Source organism: Mustelus asterias, unplaced genomic scaffold (genome assembly GCF_964213995.1).
Source record: "Mustelus asterias unplaced genomic scaffold, sMusAst1.hap1.1 HAP1_SCAFFOLD_1577, whole genome shotgun sequence".
In the NCBI taxonomy this organism is placed as follows: domain Eukaryota; kingdom Metazoa; phylum Chordata; class Chondrichthyes; order Carcharhiniformes; family Triakidae; genus Mustelus; species Mustelus asterias.
The window spans coordinates 48,767-68,638 of NW_027591522.1; the positions used below are offsets into that span (position 1 = coordinate 48,767).

General features: G+C 50.9%; 1 protein-coding gene across 1 annotated transcript in view; it reads right to left on the reverse strand.

The window, feature by feature from the left end:
• LOC144488448 (calpain-1 catalytic subunit-like) overlaps window positions 1-19,872 on the reverse strand; it is a gene marked incomplete at its 5' end in the record, with an annotated part of 53,539 nt that overhangs the window by 21,264 nt on the left and 12,403 nt on the right. Inside the window, one exon of the mRNA XM_078206520.1 lies at window positions 1,684-1,748. Within this exon, the coding sequence (XP_078062646.1) occupies window positions 1,684-1,748 (65 nt within the window). The remainder of the gene's footprint in view (window positions 1-1,683; window positions 1,749-19,872) is intronic.

The following is a 19,872-nucleotide window of genomic DNA, read 5'->3' on the forward strand; positions in this document are numbered from 1 at the left end:
TGCTTTCCAATCCTAAAACCAAACGAAAAATCTCACCCTTTGCTTTATTAAACTCAATCTGTCCACCGTATTGTCCACCAGTCCACAACTAACAATCTGTTTTTATATTCCTGGCTAACTAACTCTCACCTTTCCCTTTTGGTGGGGTCTTCTGCTGCTTTCTAAAATCCTCCCATTCCTCCCTTTCTTTACAGCATTGGAAAGCCTCTTCTTTTAATCTAATCCTATTCCTAACTTCCTGATTGAGCCACGGATGGGTCTTTCTTGCTGAGCTTTTGTTTTTAATGGACTGTATTTTTGTTGAACATTTTGAATTGTTTCTTTAAATGTTTCCCACTGTTCATTTCCCTCCATATTTTTTGGTCTATTTATCCAATTAAGCACCGGCACTCCTCTGAACACAGGTTGTTTAAGTTGTTTGGGGACTGGAGGATTTCACTCTGGGCTTCATGTTGAATTCAGCTGTATTATTATCCACTTGCTGCAGGTTTAAAATGGCTTTATCCATACTTGGATCCCCAGGAAACTGTCACTAAAACATTCTACAAACGACTCTTACAGAGGACATAGATAGAATGCAAGACTGGGCGGAAAGTGGCAGATGGACTTCAACCCGGATAAGTGTGTAGTGATCCATTTTGGCAGATCCAATGGGATGAAGCAGCAGTATAATATGAAGGGTACCATTCTTAGCAGTGTAGAGGATCAGAAGGACCTTGGGGTCCGGGTCCATAGGACTCTTAAATCGGCCTCGCAGGTGGAGGATGCGGTCAAGAAGGCGTACGGCGTACTGGCCTTCATTAATCGAGGGATTGAGTTTAGGAGTCGGGAGATAATGCTGCAGCTTTATAGGACCCTGGTTAGACCCCACTTGGAGTACTGCGCGCAGTTCTGGTCACCTCATTACAGGAAAGATGTTGAAGCCATTGAAAGGGTGCAGAGGAGATTTACAAGGATGTTGCCTGGATTGGGGGGCATGCCTTATGAGGATAGGTTGAGGGAGCTTGGTCTCTTCTCCCTGGAGAGACGAAGGATGAGAGGTGACCTGATAGAGGTTTACAAGATGTTGAGAGGTCTGGATAGGGTAGACTCTCAGAGGCTATTTCCAAGGGCTGAAATGGTTGCTACGAGAGGACACAGGTTTAAGGTGCTGGGGGGTAGGTACAGAGGAGATGTCAGGGGTAAGTTTTTCACTCAGAGGGTGGTGGGTGAGTGGAATCGGCTGACGTCGGTGGTGGTGGAGGCAAACTCGTTGGGGTCTTTTAAGAGACTTCTGGATGAGTACATGGGATTTAATGGGATTGAGGGCTATAGATAGGCCTAGAGGTGGGGATGTGATCGGCGCAACTTGTGGGCCGAAGGGCCTGTTTGTGCTGTGGCTTTCTATGTTCTATGTTCTATTGTGCAGAATAAGAGACCAGATCAGACAGCTAGCCCATGCTGGGCAGCGGAGGGAGATTTCATCGATACTACAGCTCCTGTCAATTAGAAACTCATTGAGAGACCCCCTGCTTGGGAAGGGGAGACTCTCCCCAGACTCAGAGAGAGATGACCGGGGGTACTGTCTCCAGTAAGAGCAGGAAACGGTCGTGGCTTCACAGAGGCCAATATCTCCAAAGTTCAGAGGCTCCTCCCTCATCCTGTAAATGTTCTGAGGGATTTAGAAATCTCGATAAAGGATACATCCAAGAGATTGACCATTCCACGGCACGAATCCAAACTGAATCCATCTGTCTTCAAGTCACGGTCTGCAATATCACAGAGAATAACAAACTGTAAGCAGAGTATCCACAGACACACAACAGAGTCAATGCTGAGACCAGTAATGTTCTAACATTTACAAAGTCAAACTCAAAGTCTTACATCACATGGGCTGGGCAGGGGTGAGGGGGGAGGGTTTCCAGACCAGGGATATGAGAATGTAGAATCACAGAGGGTGGTGGTTGATGGGAAATATTCATCCTGGAGTTCAGTTACTAGTGGTGTACCACAAGGATCTGTTTTGGGGCCACTGCTGTTTGTCATTTTTATTAATGACCTGGATGTGGGTAGGAAGGGAGAAGGGGTCATGAAAAGGGAGTACAGGGAATTAGGGAGACAGCTGAGAAAGAGGAAAGCAAAGGTAGTAATCTCAGGATTACTGCCTGTGCCACGGGAAGGTGAGGGCAGGAATGGAGTGAGGTGGAGGATGAATGTGTGGCTGAGGGACTGGTGCAGGGGGCAGGGATTCAGGTTCCTGGACCATTGGGACCTCTTTAGGGGCAGGGGTGATCTGTATACAAAAAACGGGTGGAACTTGAATCACACGGGGACCAATATCCTGGCTGGTAGGTTGGCTAAGGCTACTGGGGAGAATTTAAACTAGATAGGTTGGGGGGAGGGGAGCTAGAAGAGGTTGACTAGGATCAAGGAACTAATTGATGGGGGGGAGGATGCAGGGGTAAGGGGAATTACAAAATTAATGGTAGAGGAGAGGGTGCAAGTGAATGAAGGCGGTAATTTAGATAAGGGAGTAGAGGGAGAGGGTGTTCGCGACTCATCAAAGCGGGTCCAGATAAAAGCTGGAATAAGGACACTTTGCCTGAATGCACGAAGCATTCGGAACAAGGTAAATGAGTTGATGGTGCAAATCAGCACAAATGGGTACGATCTAGTGGCCATTACAGAAACGTGGCTGAAAGGTGACCAGGACTGGGAGATGAATATCCAGGGGTATCAGGCGTTTAGGAAGAATAGACAGGAAGGAAAAGGTGGTGGGGTCGCGCTATTAATAAGAGATAATATCAGGGTAGTACTGAGGGATGACATAGGCTCTGAGGAACAAAACGTGGAATCATTATGGGTAGAGATGAGGAATAGTAGAGGGAGAAAGACACTAGTAGGTGTGGTATATAGGCCCCCAAATAATAATGTTGAGGTAGGGAGGGCTGTAAACAAGCAGATAAGGGATGCGTGTAAAAAGGTAACGGCAATAATCATGGGGGACTTCAACATGCACATTGACTGGCAGACTCAAGTCGGTAAGGGTGGAATGGAGGAAGAGTTCTTAGAATGCTGTCGGGATAGTTTCCTTGAACAGCATGTTACGGAACCGACGAGGGAACGAGCTATTTTGGATCTGGTATTGTGTAACGAGGTAGGTAGAATTAAGGATCTTATTGTGAAGGACCCTCTTGGGTCTAGTGACCACAATATGGTCGAATTTCTGATTCAGATGGAAGAGGAGAAAGTTTGGTCCCAAACCAGTGTCCTCTGTTTGAACAGAGGGAAATATGATAGGATGAGGGATGAATTGGCTAAGGTAGACTGGGAGAGCAGGCTGGCAGGTAGGATAGCTGAGGAACAGTGGAGGATTTTTAAGGAGATCCTTTTCAGTTCTCAGCAAAAATATATTCCAGCAAAAAACAAGGATTGTAAGAAAAGGGAGAACCAGCTGTGGATAATGAAGGAAATAAAGGAGAGTATTAAAATAAAAACAGCTGCGTACAGAGTGGCCAAAAATAGTGGAGAAACAAGTGATTGGGAAAAATTTAAGAAACAACAAAGAGAGACTAAGAAAGCGATAAAGAAAGGAAGGATAGACTATGAAGCTAGGCTAGCAATTAATATAAAAAATGATAGTAAAAGTTTTTATAAATATATAAAAAGGAATAGAGTGGCTAGAGTGAATGTTGGACCCTTGGAGGACGAGAGGGGGGAGTTAATAGTGGGAAATGAGGATATGGCTGAGTCTTTAAATAAGTTTTTTGTGTCGGTCTTCACGGTGGAGGACACAAATAGTTTGCCAAATATTAACGATAGAGGGTTGGCAGCAGGAGAAATACTTAATACAATTAATGTTACCAGAGAGGCAGTGCTGGGTAGACTAATGGGACTGAAGGTGGACAAGTCCCCGGGTCCGGATGGAATGCATCCCAGGGTATTGAAAGAAATGTCAGAGGTAATAGTGGATGCGTTAGTGATTATTTATCAAAACTCGTTGCATTCTGGGGTAGTGCCGGTTGATTGGAAAACGGCTAATGTTACGCCGCTGTTTAAAAAAGGAAGGAGACAAAAGGCAGGTAACTATAGGCCGGTCAACTTAACGTCTGTAGTAGGGAAAATGCTGGAATCCATTATTAAAGAGGAGATAGCAGGGCATCTGGATAGAAATGGTTCGATCAATCAGACGCAGCATGGATTCATGAGGGGAAAGTCGTGCTTGACGAACATGTTGGATTTTTATGAAGATGTGACTAGGGCGGTTGATAGAGGAGAACCGGTGGATGCGGTGTTTTTGGATTTCCAAAAGGCGTTTGATAAGGTGCTCCATAAAAGGCTGCTGAAGAAGATTAGGGCACACGGAGTTGGGGGTAGTGTGTTAAAGTGGATTGGGGACTGGCTATCCGACAGGAAGCAAAGAGTCGGAATAAATGGGTGTTTTTCCGGTTGGAGGAAGGTAACTAGTGGCGTGCCGCAGGGATCGGTACTCGGGCCGCAACTGTTTACCATTTATATAGATGATCTGGAGGAGGGGACGGAGTGTAGGGCAACGAAGTTTGCAGACGACACAAAGATAAGTGGAAAAGTGAATCGTGTGGAGGACGGAGAAGATCTGCAGAGAGATTTGGACAGGCTGAGTGAGTGGGCGAGGATATGGCAAATGGAGTATAACGTTGATAAATGCGAGGTTATACACTTTGGAGGAAGTAATAACAAATGGGATTACTATCTCAATGGAAACAAATTAAAACATGCTACCGTGCAAAGGGACCTGGGGGTCCTTGTGCATGAGACGCAAAAGCCCAGTCTGCAGGTACAACAGGTGATCAAGAAGGCAAATGGGATGTTGGCCTATATCGCGAGGGGGATAGAATATAAAAGCAGGGATGTCTTGATGCACCTGTACAGGGCATTGGTGAGGCCGCAGCTGGAATACTGTGTGCAGTATTGGTCCCCTTATATGAGGAAGGATATATTGGCATTGGAGGGAGTGCAGAGAAGGTTCACCAGGTTGATACCGGAGATGAGGGGTTTGGATTATGAGGAGAGGCTGAGGAGATTGGGTTTATACTCGTTGGAGTTTAGAAGGATGAGGGGGGATCTTATGGAGACTTATAAGATAATGCGGGGGCTGGATAGGGTGGAGGCGGAGAGATTCTTTCCACTTAGTAAGGAAGTTAAAACTAGAGGACACAGCCTCAAAATAAAGGGGGGGTCGGTTTAAGACAGAGTTGAGGAGGAACTTCTTCTCCCAGAGGGTGGTGAATCTCTGGAATTCTCTGCCCACTGAGGTGGTGGAGGCTACCTCGCTGAATATGTTTAAAGCGCGGATGGATGGATTCCTGATCGGTAAGGGAATTAAGGGTTATGGGGATCAGGCGGGTAAGTGGTACTGATCCACGTCAGATCAGCCATGATCTTATTGAATGGCGGGGCAGGCTCGAGGGGCTAGATGGCCTACTCCTGCTCCTATTTCTTATGTTCTTATGTTCTTATGAGGGCGTAGAAGGATGGGTTAGTAAATTTGCGGATGACACTAAAGTCGGTGGAGTTGTAGACAGTGCTGAGGGAAGTGGCAGGTTACAGAGGGACATAGATAAGCTGCAGAGCTGGGCTGAGAGGTGGCAAATGGAGTTTAATGCGGAAAAGTGTGAGGTGATTCACTTTGGAAGGAGTAACAGGAATACAGAGTACTGGGCTAACGGTAAGATACTTGGTAGTGTGGATGAACAGAGGGATCTGGGTGTCCATGTGCATAGATCCCTGAAAGTTGGCACCCAGGTTGATAGGGTTGTTAAGAAGGCGTACGGTGTGTTAGCTTTTATTGGTAGAGGGATTGAGTTTCGGAGCCAGGAGGTCATGCTGCAACTGTACAAAACTCTGGTGCTGCCGCATTTGGAGTATTGCGTACAGTTCTGGTCGCCGCATTATAGGAAGGATGTGGAAGCATTGGAAAGGGTGCAGAGGAGATTTACCAGGATACCAGGGAAGGGGTCATGAAAAGAGAATATAGGGAGTTAGGTAGACAGCTGAGAAAGAGGAATGCAAAGGTAGTAATCTCGGGATTGCTGCCTGTGCCGCGGGAGAGTGAGAACAGGAATCGGTGGAGAATGAATGCGTGGCTGAGGGACTGGAGCAAGGGACAAGGATTTGGGTACTTGGATCATTGGGACCTCTTTAGGGGCAGGTGTGACCTGTTTAAAAAAGACGGGTGGCACTTGAATCCCAGGGGGACCAATATCCTGGCGGGAAGGTTGGCTAAGGCTACTGGAGAGACTTTAAACTAGAAAGGTTGGGGGGAGGGAATCGAAATGAGGGGACTGAGAGCGAGGAGGTTAGCTCGCAAATAGATAAGGAATGTAAACAGGGTAAGAGGGAGGTTAGACGAGTGATGGAGAAGGGAAGTGCTCAGGCTGAAGGTCTGAGATGTGTCTATTTTAATGCCAGGAGTGTAGTGAATAAAGTGGATGAGCTTAGAGCGTGGATTGCTGCTTCGAATTGTGATGTGGTGGCCATTACGGAGACTTGGATGTCTCAGGGACAGGACTGGGTGCTTCAGGTGCCGGGTTTTAGATGTTTCAGGAAGGACAGGGAGGGAGGCAAGAGAGGGGGGGGAGTGGCACTGTTGATCAGGGATAGTGTCACGGCTGTAGAGAAGGTGGACGCCGTGGAGGGATTGACTACGGAGTCTCTGTGGGTGGAGGTGAGGAACAGGAAGGGGTCGGTAACGTTGCTGGGTGTTTTCTATAGGCCGCCCAATAGTAACAGAGATGTTGAGGAGCAGATGGGGAAACATATCCTGGAGAGATGTAGGAATAACAGAGTTGTCGTGATGGGAGATTTTAATTTCCCAAACATAGATTGGAATATCCCTAGGGCTAGGGGTTTGGATGGAGAGGAGTTTGTTAGGTGTGTCCAGGAGAGTTTCCTGACACAGTATGTGGATAAGCCTACTAGAGGAGAGGCTGTACTTGATCTGGTGCTGGCTAATGAACCTGGACAGGTGGAGGATCTCTCGGTGGGTGAGCATCTTGGGGATAGCGATCATAATTCTATCTCCTTCACGATAGCATTGGAAAGAGATAGGATCAGGCAGGCTAGGAAAGTGTTTCTCTGGAGTAAAGGGAAATACAGTGTCATCAGGGAGGAAATTAGACGGGTAAATTGGAAGGAGGCATTCTTGGGGAAAAGTACCGAAGGAAAGTGGAGGATTTTCAAGGAATGTTTGTCTGGAGCTCTGCATGACAACGTTCCGATGAGACAGGGGGGTGTTGGTAGGGTACGGGAACCGTGGTGCACGAAGGTTGTGATGAACCTGGTGAATAAGAAAAGAGAGGCGTACAGAAGGTTCAGAGAGCTAGGAGGTGTTAAGGATTTAGAGGAGTATACGGGATGTAGGAAGGAGCTTAAGAAGGAAATTAGGAGAGCGAGAAGGGGTCATGAGAAGGCCTTGGCGGGTAAGATTAAGGAGAATCCCAAGGCTTTCTACAAATATGTCAAGAGTAAAAGGATGAGATGTGAAGGCATAGGACCCTTAAAAGGTGAAGGGGGAAAAGTTTGTGCGGAACCGTTAGAAATGGCGGAGCTGCTTAATGAATACTTTACCTCGGTATTCACGGTGGAAAGGGATCTGGGTGGTTGTACTGCTGGTTTGCGGTGGACAGAAAGGATCGAGCATGTGGACATAAAGAAAGAGGATGTGTTGGAACTATTGAATGGCATCAAGGTTGGTAAGTCGCCGGGACCGGATGGGATGTACCCCAGGTTACTGTGGGAGGCGAGGGAGGAGATTGCGGAGCCTTTGGCGATGATCTTTGCATCGTCGATGGAGACGGGAGAGGTTCCGGAGGATTGGAGGATTGCAGATGTGGTCCCTATATTCAAGAAAGGGAACAGGGACAGCCCGGGAAATTACCGACCGGTGAGTCTAACCTCAGTGGTTGGTAAGTTGATGGAGAGGATCCTGAGAGACAGGATTTATGATCATCTAGAGAAGTTTAGTATGATCAAAAGTAGTCAGCACGGCTTTGTCAAGGGCAGGTCGTGCCTTACGAGCCTGGTTGAGTTCTTTGAAAATGTGACCAAACACATTGACGAAGGAAGAGCGGTGGATGTGGTCTATATGGACTTCAGCAAGGCGTTCGATAAGGTCCCCCATGCAAGACTTCTTGAGAAAGTGAGAGGGCATGGGATCCAAGGGGCTGTTGCCTTGTGGATCCAGAACTGGCTTGCCTGCAGAAGGCAGAGAGTGGCTGTGGAGGGGTCTTTCTCTGCATGGAGGTCAGTGACCAGTGGAGTGCCCCAGGGATCTGTTCTGGGACCCTTGCTGTTTGTCATTTTCATAAATGACCTGGATGAGGAAGTGGAGGGATGGGTTGGTAAGTTTGCTGACGACACCAAGGTAGGTGGTGTTGTGGATAGTTTGGAGGGATGTCAGAAGTTGCAGCGAGACATAGATAGAATGCAAGACTGGGCGGAGAAGTGGCAGATGGACTTCAACCCGGATAAGTGTGTGGTGATCCATTTTGGCAGATCCAATGGGATGAAGCAGCAGTATAATATGAAGGGTACCATTCTTAGCAGTGTAGAGGATCAGAAGGACCTTGGGGTCCGGGTCCATAGGACTCTTAAATCGGCCTCGCAAGTGGAGGATGCGGTCAAGAAGGCGTACGGCGTACTGGCCTTCATTAATCGAGGGATTGAGTTTAGGAGTCGGGAGATAATGCTGCAGCTTTATAGGACCCTGGTTAGACCCCACTTGGAGTACTGCGCGCAGTTCTGGTCACCTCATTACAGGAAAGATGTTGAAGCCATTGAAAGGGTGCAGAGGAGATTTACAAGGATGTTGCCTGGATTGGGGGGCATGCCTTATGAGGATAGGTTGAGGGAGCTTGGTCTCTTCTCCCTGGAGAGACGAAGGATGAGAGGTGACCTGATAGAGGTTTACAAGATGTTGAGAGGTCTGGATAGGGTAGACTCCCAGAGGCTATTTCCAAGGGCTGAAATGGTTGCTACGAGAGGACACAGGTTTAAGGTGCTGGGGGGTAGGTACAGAGGAGATGTCAGGGGTAAGTTTTTCACTCAGAGGGTGGTGGGTGAGTGGAATCGGCTGACGTCGGTGGTGGTGGAGGCAAACTCGTTGGGGTCTTTTAAGAGACTTCTGGATGAGTACATGGGATTTAATGGGATTGAGGGCTATAGATAGGCCTAGAGGTGGGGATGTGATCGGCGCAACTTGTGGGCCGAAGGGCCTGTTTGTGCTGTGGCTTTCTATGTTCTATGTTGCCTGGTATGGTGGGAAAATCGTATGAGGAAAGGCTGAGGGACTTGAGGCTGTTTTCGTTAGAGAGAAGAAGGTTAAGAGGTGACTTAATAGAGGCATACAAGATGATCAGAGGATTAGATAGGGTGGACAGTGAGAGCCTTTTTCCTCGGATGGTGTTGGCTAGCACGAGGGGACATAGCTTTAAATTGAGGGGTGAGAGATATAGGACAGATGTTAGAGGTAGATTCTTTACTCAGAGAGTAGTAAGGGCGTGGAATCCCCTGCCTGCAGCAGTGGTGGACTCGTCAACATTAAGAGCATTCAAATGGTTATTGGATAAACATATGGATGATATTGGAATAGTGTAGGTTAGATGGGCTTTAGATTGGTTCCACTGGTCGGCGCAACATCGAGGGCCGAAGGGCCTGTACTGCGCTGTTATGTTCTATAAAATATTCTGCACTGGAGTGCTGCTGGGTCTACAGTAGAGTGTGACAGTTAGTGTCTCACTGAGGGAGTTTGGGGAGGAGGGAACCAGGTCATTTCTTCCTTTTGAACCTTTTGCAGAAAGAGCAGCTGCTGACTTGCTCAGTAGGACTTGGTGAGTATTTCTATTGTCCTTAGCATACCCTGAACCAGACCCGAGGAGGTAAAACTAAAGGATTTCCTTTCAGGCTCAGTCCAGGCAGGCTATCACATCCATTTGCAGTGCTCCTCCTGTGCAATGTGGGAAGTCAGGGATACGTCTAGCCTCCAGAGTGAGCACATGTGCAGGATGTGCCATCAGATGTCACTGTTTGAAATGGGTGATTTGGAGCTGGAACTGTGACTGGTGTTATTGTGGAAAGCATGCACACTGAGGGGGGGTGGGAGTGGGGATGGAGGGGGGGTGGGGGTGGGGATGGAGGGGGTGTGGGGGTGGGGATGGAGGGGGGGTGGGGGTGGGGATGGAGGGGGCGTGGGGGTGGGGATGGAGGGGGCGTGGGGGTGGGGGTGGAGGGGGGGTGGGGGTGGGGATGGAGGGGGGGTGGGGGTGGGGATGGAGGGGGCGTGGGGGTGGGGATGGAGGGGGCGTGGGGATGGAGGGGGCGTGGGGATGGAGGGGGGGTGGGAGTGGGGATGGAGGGGGTGTGGGGGTAGGGATGGACGGGGTGTGGGGGTGGGGATGGAGGGGGGGTGGGAGTGGGGATGGAGGGGGGTGGGGGTAGGGATGGAGGGGGTGTGGGGGTGGGGATGGAGGGGGCGTGGGGGTGGGGATGGAGGGGGGGTGGGGGTGGGGATGGAGGGGGCGTGGGGGTGGGGATGGAGGGGGCGTGGGGATGGAGGGGGTGTGGGGATGGAGGGGGTGTGGGGATGGAGGGGGGGTGGGCGTGGGGATGGAGGGGGTGTGGGGGTAGGGATGGACGGGGTGTGGGGGTGGGGATGGAGGGGGGGTGGGAGTGGGGATGGAGGGGGGGTGGGGGTAGGGATGGAGGGGATGTGTGGGTGGGGATGGAGGGGGCGTGGGGGTGGGGGTGGAGGGGGGGTGGGGGTGGGGTGGAGGGGGGTGAGAGTGGGGATGGAGGGGGGGTGGGGGTGGGGATGGAGGGGGGTGGGGGTGGGGATGGAGGGGGGTGGGGATGGAGGGTGGGTGGGAGTGGGGATGGAGGGGGTGTGGGGGTAGGGATGGAGGGGGGGTGGGGATGGAGGGGGTGTGGGGATGGAGGGTGGGGATGGAGGTGGGGTGGGAGTGGGGATGGAGGGGGTGTGGGGGTGGGGATGGAGGGGGTGTTGGGGTGGGGATGGAGGGGGTTGTGGGGGTGGGGATGGAGGGGGTGTGGGGGTGGGGATGGAGGGGGTGTGGGGGTGGGGATGGAGGGGGTGTGGGGGTGGGGATGGAGGGGGTGTGGGGGTGGGGATGGAGGGGGTGTGGGGGTGGGGATGGAGGGGGTGTGGGGGTGGGGATGGACGGGGTGGGGATGGAGGGAGTGTGGGGGTGGGGATGGAGGGGCTGTGGGGGTGGGGATGGAGGGGGTGGGGATGGAGGGGGTGTGGGGGTGGGGATGGAGGGGGTGGGGATGGAGGGGGTGTGGGGGTGGGGATGGAGGGGGTGTGGGGGTGGGGATGGAGGGGTTGTGGGGGTGCGAATGGAGGGGGTGTGGGGGTGGAGATGGAGGGGGTGTGGGGGTGGAGATGGAGGGGGTGTGGGGGTGGGGATGGAGGGGGTGTGGGAGTGGGGATGGAGGGGGTGTGGGGGTGGGGATGGAGGGGGTGGGGATGGAGGGGGTGTGGGGGTGGGGATGGAGGGGGTGTGTGGGTGGGGATGGAGGGGGTGTGGGGGTGGGGATGGAGGGGGTGTGGGGGTGGGGATGGAGGGGGTGGGGGGTGGGGATGGAGGGGGTGGGGGGGTATGGAGGGGGTGGGGATGGAGGGGGTGTGGGGGTGGGGATGGAGGGGGTTGTGGGGGTGGGGATGGAGGGGGTGTGGGGATGGACGGGATGGGCCTGGGGATGGAGGGGGTGTGGGGGTGGGGATGGAGGGGGTGTGGGGGTGGGGATGGAGGGGGTGTGGGGGTGGGGATGGAGGGTCGTCGTGGGGGTGGGGATGGAGTGGGTGTGGGGTGGGGATGGGGGGTGTGGGGGTGGGGATGGAGGGGGTGTGGGGTGGGGATGGGGGGTGTGGGTGTGGGGGTGGGGATGGAGGGGGTGTGGAGTGGGGATGTGCTTGGGTGGGGGGTGGGGAGTGAAGATGTGATGGGTGTGGGTGGCTGGTGTGGAGGGAATAGGCCGTGGGGTGGGTTAGGAGTGGGTGTAAAGGGGAGTGGGGGTAAAGGGGAGTGGGGGTAAAGGGGAGTGGGGGTAAAGGGGTGTGGGGGTAAAGGGGTGTTGGGGTAGAGGGGTGTGGGGGTAGAGGGGAGTGGGTGTAGAGGGGAGTGGGGGTAGAGGGGAGTGGGGGTAGAGGGGAGTGGGTGTAGAGGGGAGTGGGGGTAGAGGGGAGTGGGGGTAAAGGGGAGTGGGGGTAAAGGGGAGTGGGGGTAAAGGGGTGTGGGGGTAAAGGGGTGTGGGGGTAAAGGGGTGTTGGGGTAGAGGGGTGTGGGGGTAGAGGGGAGTGGGGGTAGAGGGGAGTGGGGGTAGAGGGGAGTGGGGGTAGAGGGGAGTGGGGGTAGAGGGGACTGGGGGTAGAGGGGACTGGGGGTAGAGGGGACTGGGGGTAGAGGGGAGTGGGAGTAGAGGGGAGTGGGGGTAGAGGGGTGTGGGGGTAGAGGGGTGTGGGGGTAGAGGGGAGTGGGGGTAGAGGGGAGTGGGGGTAGAGGGGAGTGGGGGTAGAGGGGAGTGGGGGTAGAGGGGAGTGGGGGTAGAGGGGAGTGGGGGTAGAGGGGAGTGGGGGTAGAGGGGAGTGGGGGTAGAGGGGAGTGGGGGTAGAGGGGAGTGGGGGTAGAGGGGAGTGGGGGTAGAGGGGTGTGGGCGTAGAGGGGTGTGGGGGTAAAGGGGTGTGGGGGTAAAGGGGTGTGGGGGTAAAGGGGTGTTGGGGTAGAGGGGTGTGGGGGTAGAGGGGTGTGGGGGTAGAGGGGAGTGGGGGTAGAGGGGAGTGGGGGTAGAGGGGAGTGGGGGTAGAGGGGAGTGGGGGTAGAGGGGAGTGGGGGTAGAGGGGAGTGGGGGTAGAGGGGACTGGGGGTAGAGGGGACTGGGGGTAGAGGGGACTGGGGGTAGAGGGGAGTGGGGGTAGAGGGGAGTGGGGTAGAGGGGAGTGGGGGTAGAGGGGTGTGGGGGTAGAGGGGTGTGGGGGTAGAGGGGTGTGGGGGTAGAGGGGAGTGGGGGTAGAGGGGAGTGGGGGTAGAGGGGAGTGGGGGTAAAGGGGAGTGGGGGATTTGGATTGCTGAGACATTGGGACACTTTCTGTGGAATTTCGGGGCTGTCCAAGTTTGTACTCACTGGAGTTTCGGATGAGAGAGGGTCTGATCGAGGTATATAAGATTCTAAAAGGGATTGATAAAGTAAATATAGACCAAATGTTTCCTCGTGTTGGGCAATCTGGAACAAGAGGTTACAGGTAAACGCTGAGAGGCGGTAGATTTAAAACTGAGATGAGGAGGAACTACTTCTCGCAGAGGGGGGTGAATGTGTGGAACTCGCTGCCCCATCGCGCGGGGGAGTCTGAATTATTGAATGGTTTCACGAAGGAGACAGATATATTTCTGATAAAGGGATAAGGGGATATGGGGAACAGGTGGGGAGGTGGGTTTGAGAGCAGGGGGAGATCAGCCATGATCTGATTGGACGGTGGAGCCGGCTCAAAGGGCTGGATTTGTCTCCTGCTCCTGATTCCGATGTTCCGATGCAGTGAGGTAGATGGATGAACAGTGTAAATTGGTACACACGGATACGATATGATTGTGATTACAGAGACATGGCTGCAAGGTGACCAAGTCTGGGAACTGAATCGCCGAGGATATTGGATATTGAGGTCGAACAGACAAAAAGGGACGGATTTGGGGTGACTTTGTGAGTTAAGAATGAACTCAGTGCAATAGAGAGAGAGGATATTGGCTCAGAAAATCTCCATGTAGAATCAGTCTGGGTGGAGCTAAGAAGGAACAAAGAGTGGGATTTGTCTATAGACCTCCAAACAGTAGCGGTGAGGTAGGGGATGGAATTAAACAGGAAATTCAGGATGTATGTAACAAGGGTGCTACAATAATCATGGGTGACATTAATCTACAGAAAGATTGGGCAAATCAAATTAGCAACAATACTGTGACAGATTAATTCCTGGTGTGGGTACGAGATTATTTTTAGACCATTATTCTGAGGAACCAACTAGGGGACATGCTAAACTAGGGCTGTGACAAGTGGTGTAGCTCAGGGACCAGTGCTGGGACCTTTGCTGTTTGTAATATATGTAACCCCCTGCTGACCACTACATGGGGCTACTATTTAAATATTCAATCAACAGGATCCCGAATTCCTAGCGGTTGATGTTGATTTGGCTAATTCCCTGTTTACCCATAAATGTCAGTACTGTAATCGGGATATCAAAAATAAATTTAATAACACATATCATTAACAGACATAAAACAGTGAGCTCTGATCTATAACCGTTGGGGCCCATCCGTTGGTGCACATATAGGGAAACTCATCCTCAGTAACACATTTGTAGATACTGATCCAGTTGGACTGTATAGTCCCCACCAGTTACTCACGACACCCACACACAGTCCAGGAGAGACACACGTGTGGAAGATGATGCCGCAGGAGGCAGAGGTGCCGCGAGCTATCCGTGCAGCAACATAGGTCGAGTGCGCTGAATGCTGTCCTCCTCGGCAGTAATGAAAAGAACAGGCAGGGGAACGCCTGGCTGCCTCTCACTCCAAACCCAATTCTCCCTGCCTGGAAAAAGCTCTCTCTCTCCCTCTCCAGCTCTGCCTCTCCAGCTCTGCCTCTCCAGCTCTGCCTCTCCAGCTCTGCTTCTCTCTCTGCAGCTGCTTCACTTCCTGGCGCCTTTTTTTCCTCCCGCCCCCAGAGCAATCCCATTGGCCCAGCCCACATCACTCAACCAACAGCATCCTGTTCACAGCACCCGCCCGGCAAACAGGACACTGAAACCCACCAGGGACAAAGAACACTGGTAACTGTCTTCCCCACAAATTTTCCTCAGTCCCTTACATATATATAAATGATTTGGAGGAGAATGTAACTGGATTGATTAGTAAGTTTGCGGATGACACAAAGGTTGGTGGATTTGCGGATAGCGATGAGGACCATCAGAGCTTACAGCAGGATCTAGATCATAGAACCATAGAAAATTACAGCTCAGAAACAGGCCTTTTGGCCCTTCTTATCTGTGCCGAACCATTTTATGCCTAGTCCCACTGACCTGCACTTGGACCATATCCCTCCACACCCCTCTCATCCATGAACCCGTCCAAGTTTTTCTTAAATGTTAAAAGTGACCCCGCATTTACCACTTTATCCGGCAGCTCATTCCACACTCCCACCACTCTCTGCGTGAAGAAGCCCCCCCTAATATTCCCTTTAAACTTTTCTCCTTTCACCCTTAACCCATGCCCTTTTTTTCCCTTTTTTTTTCGTTTGGAGACTTGGGGAAAGAGATGGCAGATGGAGTTTAATCCGGACAAATGTGAGGTAATGCATTTTGGAAGGTCTAATACAGATAGGAAATATACAGTAAATGGCAGAACCCTTAAGAGTATTGATAGGCAGAGGGATCTGGGTGTACAGGTACACAGGTCACTGAAAGTGGCAATGCAGGTGGAGAAGGTAGTCAAGAAGGCATACGGCATGCTTGCCTTCATCGGCTGGGGCATTGAGTTTAAAAATTGGCAAGTCATGTTGACGCTTCATAGAACCTCAGTGAGGCCGCACTTGGAATATAGTGTTCAATTCTGGTCGCCACATTACCAGAAGGATGTGGAGGCTTTGGAGAGGGTACAGAAAAGATTTACCAGGATGTTGCCTGGTATGGAGGGCATTGGTTATGAGGAGAGGTTGGAGAAACTTGGTTCGTTCCCACTGGAGCGACGGAGGTTGAGGGGCGATCTGATAGAAGTCTACAAGATTATGAGAGGCATGGTCAGAGTGGATAGGCAGAAGCTTTTTCCCAGGGCGGAAGAGTCAATTACTAGGGGGCACAGGTTTAAGGTGCGAGGGGCAAGGTTTAAAGGAGATGTACGAGGCAGATTATTTACACAGAGGGTGGTGGGTGCCTGGAACTCGCTGCCGGGGAGGTAGTGGAAGCGGATACGGTAGTGAGTTTTAAGGGGCGTTTTGACAAGTACATGAATAGAACATAGAACATAGAACATAGAACATTACAGCGCAGAACAGGCCCTTCGGCCCACGATGTTGCACCGACCAGTTAAAAAAAAAAACTGTGACCCTCCAACCTAAACCAATTTCTTTTCGTCCATGAACCTATCTACGGATCTCTTAAACGCCCCCAAACTAGGCGCATTTACTACTGATGCTGGCAGGGCATTCCAATCCCTCACCACCCTCTGGGTAAAGAACCTACCCCTGACATCGGTTCTATAACTACCCCCCCTCAATTTAAAGCCATGCCCCCTCGTGCTGGATTTCTCCATCAGAGGAAAAAGGCTATCACTATCCACCCTATCTAAACCTCTAATCATCTTATATGTTTCAATAAGATCCCCTCTTAGCCGCCGCCTTTCCAGCGAAAACAATCCCAAATCCCTCAGCCTCTCCTCATAGGATCTCCCCTCCATACCAGGCAACATCCTGGTAAACCTCCTCTGCACCCTCTCCAAAGCCTCCACATCCTTCCTGTAATGTGGGGACCAGAACTGCACACAGTACTCCAAGTGCGGCCGCACCAGAGTTGTGTACAGTTGCAACATAACGCTACGACTCCTAAATTCAATCCCCCTACCAATAAACGCCAAGACACCATATGCCTTCTTAACAACCTTATCTACTTGATTCCCAACTTTCAGGGATCTATGCACACATATACCTAGATCCCTCTGCTCCTCCACACTATTCAAAGTCCTCCCGTTAGCCCTATACTCAACACATCTGTTATTCCTACCAAAGTGAATTACCTCACACTTCTCCGCATTAAACTCCATCCGCCACCTCTCGGCCCAACTTTGCAACCTGTCTAAGTCTTCCTGCAAACTACGACACCCTTCCTCACTGTCTACCACACCACCGACTTTGGTGTCATCAGCAAATTTGCTAATCCACCCAACTATACCCTCATCCAGATCATTAATAAATATTACAAACAGCAGTGGCCCCAAAACAGATCCCTGAGGTACACCACTTGTAACCGCACTCCATGATGAATATTTACTATCAACCACCACCCTCTGTTTCCTATCCGCTAGCCAATTCCTGATCCAATTTCCTAGATCACCCCCAATCCCATACATCTGCATTTTCTGCAGAAGCCTACCATGGTGAACCTTATCAAACGCCTTACTAAAATCCATATATACCACGTCCACTGCCCTGCCCCCATCCACCTCCTTGGTCACTTTCTCAAAAAACTCAATAAGGTTAGTAAGGCACGACCTACCTGCCACAAAACCATGCTGACTATCACCTATCAATTCATTACTCTCCAAATAACTATAAATCCTATCCCTTATAATTTTTTCCAACATCTTGCCGACAACAGAAGTGAGACTCACCGGTCTATAATTCCCGGGGAAGTCTCTGTTCCCCTTCTTAAACAATGGGACAACATTCGCTAACCTCCAATCTTCTGGTACTATACCAGAGGCCAACGACGACCTGAAGATCAGAGCCAGAGGCTCTGCAATCACTTCTCTTGCCTCCCAGAGAATCCTTGGATAAATCCCATCCGGACCAGGGGATTTATCTATTTTCAGACCCTCCAGAATATCCTGCACATCCTCCTTATCAACTGTAATACTGTCTATTCTACTCCCTTGCAACCCAGTGTCCTCCTCAGCTATATTCATGTCCCCTTGCGTGAACACCGAAGAGAAATATTGGTTCAATGCTTCACCAATCTCCTCCGGTTCCACACATAACTTCCCTCTGCCATCTATAACTGGCCCTAAACTTGCCCTAACCAACCTTCTGTTCTTGACATACCTATAGAACGCCTTAGGATTCTCTTTAACCCTATCCGCCAAAGTCTTCTCATGTCCCCTTTTAGCCCTTCTAAGCTCGCTCTTCAACTCCCTCTTAGCCAATCTAAAGCTTTCTAGTGCACTACCCGAGTGCTCACGTCTCATCCGAACATAAGCCTCCTTTTTCTTTTTAACCAACAAAGAAACTTTTTTGGTGCACCACGGTTCCCTAGCCCTACCAATTCCTCCTTGCCTGACAGGGACATACCTATCACAGACTCGCAGTAGGATGGGAATAGAGGGATATGGTCCCCGGAAGGGTAGGGGGTTTTAGTTCAGTCGGGCAGCATGGTCGGTGCAGGCTTGGAGGGCCGAAGGGCCTCTTCCTGTGTTGTAATTTTCTTTGTTCTTTGTTGTTATGCAATGAGAAGGGACTATAGAATCATCAAAGTTTATAGCACAGAAGGAAGCCATTCGGCCCATCGTGACTCTCAGAGGAGCTACCTCGTAAGTCCCATTCCCCAGCCCTGTCTCTGTAACCCTCCGAATTCATCATTTTCAAACATGTCTCCAGCTCTCTTTTGGAAACTCCTATAAAATCTGCCTCCACCTCTCTCCCAGGTAGCACATTCCAAACCCCAACAACTCTCTGAATGAAGACGTTTCTCTCGCCAAGGGAATAGGGGAGATCCTAAATGAATACTTTGCATCGGTATTCACGAAGGAGAGGGGCGTGTTAACCGGGAGTGTCTCGGAGGGAGGTGTTGACCCGTTAGAGAAAATCTCCATTACAAGAGAGGAAGTGTTAGGTTTTTTAGGGAACATTAAAACTGACAAAGCCCCAGGGCCTGATGGCATCTATCCTCGACTGCTCAGGGAGACGAGAGATGAAATTGCTGGGCCTCTGACGGAAATCTTTGTCGCTTCTTTGGACACGGGTGAGGTCCCTGAGGATTGGAGGATAGCGAATGTGGTCCCGTTGTTTAAGAAGGGTAGCAGGGATAACCCAGGAAATTATAGGCCGGTGAGCTTGACGTCCGTGGTAGGGAAGTTGTTGGAGAGGATTCTTAGAGACAGGGTGTATGTTCCGTTCTAAATGCACAATCTCATTAGTGACAGACAGCATGGTTTTGTAAGAGGGAGGTCATGCCTTACAAATTTGGTGGAGTTTTTTGAGGAAGTGACAAAAATGGTTGATGAAGGAAGGGCCGTGGATGTCGTCTATATGGATTTCAGTAAGGCATTTGACAAAGTCCCACATGGCAGGTTGGTTAAGAAGGTTAAGGCTCATGGGATACAAGGAGAAGTGGCTAGATGGGTGGAGAACTGGCTTGGCCATAGGAGACAGAGGGTAGTGGTCGAAGGGTCTTTTTCCGGCTGGAGGTCTGTGACCAGTGGTGTTCCGCAGGGTTCTGTACTAGGACCTCTGCTATTTGTGATATATATAAATGATTTGGAAGAAGGTGTAACTGGTGTAATCAGCAAGTTTGCGGATGACACGAAGATGGCTGGACTTGCGGATAGCGAAGAGCATTGTCGGGCAATACAGCAGGATGTAGATAGGCTGGAAAATTGGGCGGAGAGGTGGCAGATGGAGTTTAATCCGGATAAATGCGAAGTGATGCATTTTGGAAGAAATAATGTAGGGAGGAGTTATACAATAAATGGCAGAGTCATCAGGAGTATAGAAACACAGAGGGACCTAGGTGTGCAAGTCCACAAATCCTTGAAGGTGGCAACACAGGTGGAGAAGGTGGTGAAGAAGGCATATGGTATGCTTGCCTTTATAGGACGGGGTATAGAGTATAAAAGCTGGAGTCTGATGATGCAGCTGTATAGAACGCTGGTTAGGCCACATTTGGAGTACTGCGTCCAGTTCTGGTCGCCGCACTACCAGAAGGACGTGGAGGCGTTAGAGAGAGTGCAGAGAAGGTTTACCAGGATGTTGCCTGGTATGGAGGGTCTTAGCTATGAGGAGAGATTGGGTAAACTGGGGTTGTTCTCCCTGGAAAGACGGAGAATGAGGGGAGATCTAATAGAGGTGTACAAGATTATGAAGGGT